Source organism: Charadrius vociferus, unplaced genomic scaffold (genome assembly GCF_000708025.1).
Source record: "Charadrius vociferus isolate BGI_N301 unplaced genomic scaffold, ASM70802v2 scaffold423, whole genome shotgun sequence".
Lineage (NCBI taxonomy): Eukaryota > Metazoa > Chordata > Aves > Charadriiformes > Charadriidae > Charadrius > Charadrius vociferus.
This window is the reverse complement of record NW_009648149.1, coordinates 1,736,398-1,742,871: the sequence shown is the minus strand read 5'-3', so window position 1 is coordinate 1,742,871 and position 6,474 is coordinate 1,736,398. Positions and strand designations below refer to the sequence as shown.

The 6,474-nt window shown below is 53.9% G+C and overlaps 1 protein-coding gene across 1 annotated transcript in view; it reads right to left on the bottom strand.

The window, feature by feature from the left end:
* Positions 1 to 5,327, bottom strand: part of RPE65 (retinal pigment epithelium-specific protein 65kDa) — a 9,738-nt gene extending 4,411 nt beyond the window's left edge. The window contains exons 1-9 of the mRNA XM_009883959.1: positions 5,316 to 5,327; positions 4,602 to 4,684; positions 4,070 to 4,220; positions 2,861 to 2,968; positions 2,629 to 2,770; positions 1,812 to 1,959; positions 1,439 to 1,520; positions 925 to 1,057; positions 663 to 802 (exon numbers count right to left, since the gene is read on the bottom strand). Of these exons, the coding sequence (XP_009882261.1) occupies positions 663 to 802; positions 925 to 1,057; positions 1,439 to 1,520; positions 1,812 to 1,959; positions 2,629 to 2,770; positions 2,861 to 2,968; positions 4,070 to 4,220; positions 4,602 to 4,684; positions 5,316 to 5,326 (998 nt within the window). The 5' untranslated portion in view covers position 5,327. The remainder of the gene's footprint in view (positions 1 to 662; positions 803 to 924; positions 1,058 to 1,438; positions 1,521 to 1,811; positions 1,960 to 2,628; positions 2,771 to 2,860; positions 2,969 to 4,069; positions 4,221 to 4,601; positions 4,685 to 5,315) is intronic.
* Between the last annotated feature and the right edge of the window lie 1,147 nt (positions 5,328 to 6,474).

Sequence of the window (6,474 nt, the reverse complement as noted above, 5' to 3'; positions counted from 1 at the left end):
GAGCAGTGGCAGAGGCTGCCCAGAGAGGTGGGGGAGTCTCCCCCTCTGGAGCCATCCCAAACCCGCCTGGACGCCGTCCTGTGCCACTGCTGGAGGTGCCCCTGCTCTGGCGGGGGGTGGCACTGGGGGAGCTCCAGAGGGCCCTTCCCACCCCCACCAGTCTGGGATGCTGGGATTCTGTGAAAACCCGGCAACTGCTGGTTTCCGCCCCAAGCGCCCTGTGGCGGTGTCCAGGACCCCTCAGCCCAGGGCGTCCCAGCTGCACAGCCAACGTGGGGTTGGGCATCACCATTTCGGTGCCACATTTCTCTGCATTAACACGCAAAGCAGCATTCAAACCTCAACCAGACCCTGCTCGTGGCAGCCCCAGGAGCCGAAATAGCATCAGCCCTTGGTAGTCCCCAATATTTATTAAGGATAAAAAGGCAAATTAAAGATAAAAAACAATTTTTTCTTGGAAAATGAGTTTCAAACAGGCTCTCTGCACCTCTGGGTATCTTCCACCCTGCAGAGTCCGTGTGTGAATATTTAGATGGGTTGGAGGGAGTCGATGTGAGTGCCGTAGGCAATTCCAAGAGGGAAGGGATGTGCCGGCGCAGGGACCGGTGTGGCTGGTGCTGGGGCTCTGCTGGCCCCCACCGGCTCGGCACCACAAGACTCACCCCTTCCAGGTGCAGAGGTCGACAATCAGAAACCCGTTATCTTCGTAGGTGTTAATATGATGGAAGAGGTTGAAGGCCGAGGTGCGGTATTTGATGTTGAGGAGCCTGCCTTTCTTTTTCTCTGCCACGTGAAGCCAGACCTGAAAAACGAGCAGCTGCTTGGTGTAGGCTCAGAGAAACAAAGGGGAAACCGATATGATGGACCTCCCAGTCCAGGGCTGGCTGCCCAGTATGGCCCAGTTTGGTATGACCTGCCACTTACCCCCATGGTTTCGTTGGACTCGAAGCAGTCCATGTAGTTGGCTCCCCAGAGGCTCCAGGAGGAGAGGAACTTGAGCAGGTTGATTTTCACCGGTGTTTCAACAAACACTATGTAGTTGGAGGTCAGCCCAAAGCTGTTTGGAAACATACAGGGAGCACATCAAGCCCACTGGAGTTAGTGTGGAGAAAAAACACATAGTGGTTCATCTTAAGCAGTGACTATAGCACGCAGGTCATGGCCTAAAACGATGGGAACAGACACATCCCGATTTTGGTAAATCACCTAATTTTACATGCAAGAACAAGGCCCGTGTGCCACTTCTGTAGAGCATGTGATGCTGCACACATGGACCCCACCTTTGGGTGCTTGCAGAGCTCGAAGGGACCTCCGTGAGTCCCCACGTTCTTGTCAAAGCAGCCGCTTTGCCGCGGGGACCGGCTGGTGGCACAGGGGAGCAGCACATCCCCTTTCAGCCGACCCACGTTGTCCGTCTGCGCACCCCAGGAGACCTCACCTGTGAACGTAAGAGGGCTTAAACCTGTCGCTGCAAGGGAACTGCACCACCACCTCCGACTTGTTCATCGGGTCGTCCTTGTCTGGAAGGGGACAGTTGGAGGGTTATGGAGGGTTTCACCCATACCTACTTGGGCTGTGTTTGTAGTGTTCCTCCCAGCAAGGCTCTGCCTTTAACACAAAGGCAGTTCATGGTTTAGAAACCTCTTTAAACTGTTTTAAAGATAACATTTCCGTTACTTAAAAAAGCAAATAAAATCTAAAGAAGGTTAAAAAGAGTAACTCGATGACGAAACTCATTTGAAGGATAAAAAAAATAAAATGATTTATGGGAGAAGATTGTCTCCGCTCGCTCAGAGGTGGGATTAACTGACCTGCCTGAAGCGGAGGAATCCGTATGATGTTATAGGCGAGCGCAAAGTTTTTTCCAAAGCAATTGCCGATGTTGTAAACCGTCCCATCGTTCTCAATGTGGGGATGAGCCGTTGCCCCATTGACGGACACGTATTTACAGAGATCCACCTGGAGAAGAAGATGCAGAGAGTCAGGAGCTTTCTTGGGAGGAGGTGGGAGGTCACCAGCTCTGCAAGGCGTCGCAGGTCAATACATCCTCCCTCCAGACGTGGAAAGTTTTTCCCTAAGCCCAAATCACCATCTGTTTTGGGAAAAGGAGAAGAGCAGCAAAGCCAAGCAATTTGAGATGGTCAGATGGGCTGACACGCTTATGGGGAGAGGTTCAGGGTTCTGAGGTCCAAAAGGAAAGGCTCTGCAGGCTGGATGTTGGTAACACAGTGAAGCAAAAAACATCAAAACACATGTTCTGCATCACGTACAGCTCCGCAGGGTAAATGCCACTCGGCTCTGATGTAAATGAAGACAGCAGCAAAGCTCTGGTAGGAGCCCTCCGGTCACGGTTCCCTTGGGCCAGGCTGCCACGCAGCGCCGGTTTGCAAACCCCAACCCAAGCACAAGGGTGCGGACCACGGCCCCCCATCGCCTCCTAATTAAATATTACTCAGAGCAGCAGCAGCGGGTTCATTTAGAAGCTCGTTCCGACACTGCTCTCATTAACCCTCGCAGCTGGCTCTTTCTCTGCATCATCTCCCTGACAAACCCCAACTCTTCCTTTGCTGTAAGAGGCATTTCAGTTTTACTCCTCCATGTATTTAGAAGCTCGGTCCAAAGACCCACCTGCTTAATTGTCTCTAACGTATCTGGGTTGATTCTGGTGATAAAGTTGGTCTCAGTACAGGCATAGTAATCTTCACCGATGGGGTAGACATTAACGAGGGCGTTATCGGTGACCTCCACACCTTTGAAGTACGAGAAAAACCTGAGCAGAGAAAATGGACAGGCGGTCAGGGGCTTCTGGGAAGTGGAAACACTGCAGGACGTTGCTGCAACATCTACAGCCCCGTGGTACCTGGAAAAGATGTTCTTGCACGGATCTGGGTAGGCATAGGTGCCAAATTCTGTTATCACGATCCTTTTCTCAGTCATCGCTCTCACGTAAGCATCAGTCCTGACAAACCTGGGGAGGGCAAGAAGGAACATTGCAGGTGTAGCCATAAAAAAAAGCAACGGGCTATGTGATTAGCGGGTCCTGCTATGCGCGGGGCCAGAGGTGGCCACAGAGATGATCCAAGGGCTGGAGCCCCTCTGCTGGGAGGACAGGCTGGGAGAGTTGGGGGGGTTCAGCCTGGAGAAGAGAAGGCCAAAAAGGGGAGACCTCAGAGCCCCTTCCAGTGCCTAAAGGGGCTCCAGCAGAGCTGGGGAGGGACTCTGGGTCAGGGAGGGGAACCGTGGGATGAGGGGGAACGGTTTGACACTGGAAGAGGGGAGATTTAGATGAGATATTGTGAAGAAATTCTCTCCTGTGGGGGCGGTGATCCCCTGGGGCAGGTTGCCCCGAGAAGCTGTGGCTGCCCCATCCCTGGAGGTGTTCAAGGCCAGGTTGGACGGGGCTTGGAGCAACCTGGGCTGGGGGGAGGTGTCCCTGCCCAGGGCAGGGGGTGGAACTGGATGATCTTTAATGTTCCTTCCAACCTAAACCATTCTATGATTCTAATACAAATATTCTTGCGATGAGCCTCATGAGACCTCTGAAAGTGGCAGGGGCACACCGCCCCCTCCCGCCTCCCGGGGAACCGGGGTCAGGAACACACAGCCTCTTGCTGCATCTGGAGCACGTGGGGTCCAGCAGCCGCCCCCTCACCGCGGCCCTGGGAAGGGATGGCCTGCGGAGAGCTGAAGCTGACGGGAAATACAATGTTTTGTCTAAATATTCTGCACCAAACACCTGAAAGCTGATAGCTTGGCAGCTTCTAACTGAAAACACATTCCAGTTTTCAGACAATGATGTAATTCTGTCACCGACTGCAGCTACATCCAGCCCTCCCCTTCCAGATGTTTTGTAACCTGTACAAAAAGTTACATTTCTGCTAACTATGAGTAAGTTCCAGTTATTTTCAGCCGGTTTTAGTGATCTCACTGTTAGAGCTCTTCCAATAAATGCACGAACTTGAAATAACCGGCGCCTCCCACATGCTGGGCAGCAGAGCCCGTCCCCAGCGCTCACATTTGAGCAAACGGTTTGTTATTTATTTTTTCTGCTTGGAGAATCGCTGCGTACCTTCGGTGATAGGTAACATGCCCCTCCTTGAAGTCGAACTTGTGGAGGAGCGCTTGGCCATCAAAGAGGTGATAGAAGGGCTCCGTGCCCACCTCGAACAAGCCGGGACCACATCTCAGGAGGCTTCCTCGCAGCCAGGTGGGAATCCTGCCTGCAGAAGATGCAGCGTTGGTACATGCACAGCCCATGGCAGATCAGACCAAGTAATTTTGATTGTGTCAACAGAAAGAACAGAACTTCAAACTATTTATTTTTTTTAATATATTTATTAAACTTGGGTTTTAAGCATGTATGAGCTCTTCAAACTATACCTTTTTCTTCCTCTACAGACTGACCAAAAATGTTGAGTATTGATGTGTCTAAAGATCCCCCATCCAATCTTTCCTTCCTCTACTCCAAAACACTCAAGCCCTGTTAGGTCCTGTACCTCCCACCCTCTGCTCCAGCCCTTGTGAAGCCTCTGAGCTCTGGTGGCCCCTGAGCTCCCGAGGACAAAAGCCGGGCAGGAGGAGATCAGGGAGCCCACACCAACCTGTGACGTGGGCGGTGACTGGAGAGGACAGCTCCTCCACGGTCTCAAAGAGCTTCTTGTAGCCTCCAGCGGGGTGCTCGACCCTGAAAGGACCAGCAGACCTGGGGTTAGCCCGGTTGTGGGGCAGCTTTGGAACGCTCCACCAAGAGAGGGGGTTTTGTTTCTGGATGGACTGATCTGTGACTTGCAAATAACGTGAGAGATCAGGGGGGAGAAGGACCAGCCTGAGTAAGGCTCCCAGGGCTCTGACCAGCTGCGGCAGCCACCCGCCAACCGTCCTGAGCACACGGAGGAACAGGGAATGGCGAGGGGATAGCCCGTGCCACAGCCCTGCGGGCAAACACCTTCACCCAAAGGGCAAATTTGGGATATCCTGAATCATCAGGAAGCACAATCCAACTTGTACCTCCCACGTTTTGGATAAGCATTTTTTTCCCCCCTTCTTTCTTTCAGCAAAGTGTACTGGAGCGCGTAGCTGAGAACTGTTCCCAGCTGATCTACTCCAGACACAGCCTGTGCAGGGCACCGTCCTTCCCCTCCATCATTCTCCGGTCCCCGGAGGTGAGGCTGTCCCCCTGGGCCAGAATCGCGCCTCGATGCGGGACGGACCGGCACGGACAGCCCCAAGAGACGCCCCTCAGCCTCACAGCAACCCCCCGACCAACGCCGCAGCACGCCGTGCTCCGACAGAGGAAAGCCGGCAGGAATACTCACTGGCTGTACATTTTTCTCCCCGACGAAGGGTCCGAGGCTCCGGCAGCCAACAGGCAGCGAAAGCCGTGCGTTGGGTATTTATGGGGCGCTGAGCCCTGCCGAGGGGAGCCCCGTGCCGAAACCGCCCCCGCCAATGAGCCCACCCCGGGGAACAGAGCCGGCTTTCACCAGCAAAATCCTCCCCAGGCTTTGAGAGGTTTTTGTCTTGCCGTTCACACAAAAAAGGGCTTTGAATGTTTTTCTGAGACCTAAATTCTTCCCAAGCAGAAGTGATTACAAAGGGGGAAAAAAAACCCAAACAAAACAACAAACCAAAACCCAGAAAGGAGTGAAGCGTAGCGCGCCGGAGTCGCGCCGGGCGCTTGGCCCGGCCGCTCGGCTCCTCACCGGCACCCTGCGCCGCGGGGAGACCTTCCCGGCCCTGACGGACCGCAGGCAGAAAGAAACTGCTCCGTCCTGCAAAGGTATCTCTGTCCCGTGTGACGGAGCACGGCTGCAAACTGCAGATAAGCACTTTGCCTCGGAGTGACGGGACTTTAGAGAAATCAAGAGATAAGATGTCAGGGTCTAATATTATCATTCCTAGCTCCTGTACACATCAGCCACCAGCTTTTTCCTCCATCTTGGGCCTCTGTGGAAGACTGTCTTTGAAAGCTTCAGCATGTTGGTACCAGCACGGCAAGACCAAACCCTGCCCACCAGCTGGGACGGCATCAGGGTGCATCATAGAATCATTTACAGAAGAGAAGGAAGGTGTCTTGGAAGGGACCTTTAAGATCATCAAGTCCACCCATCAACCCCACACTACCAAACCCACCACTAACCCATGTCCCTCAGCACCACGTCTACCCGGCTTTTCAATCCCTCCCGGGATGGTGACTCCACCAGTGCCCTGGGCAGCCTGTGCCACTGCTTCACAACCCTCTCCATGAAGAAATATTTCCTAATATCCATCCTAAACCTCCCCTGGCGCAACTTGAGGCCGTTCCCTCTTGTCCCATCGCCTGTTCCTTGGGAGCAGAGACCGCCCCCCCGTTGCTGCCCCCTCCTGTCAGGGAGCTGTCGAGAGCGAGAAGGTCTCCCCTCAGCCTCCTCCTCTCCAGGCTGAACCCCCCCAGGGCCCTCAGCCGCTCCTCACCAGACGTGTGCTCCAGACCCC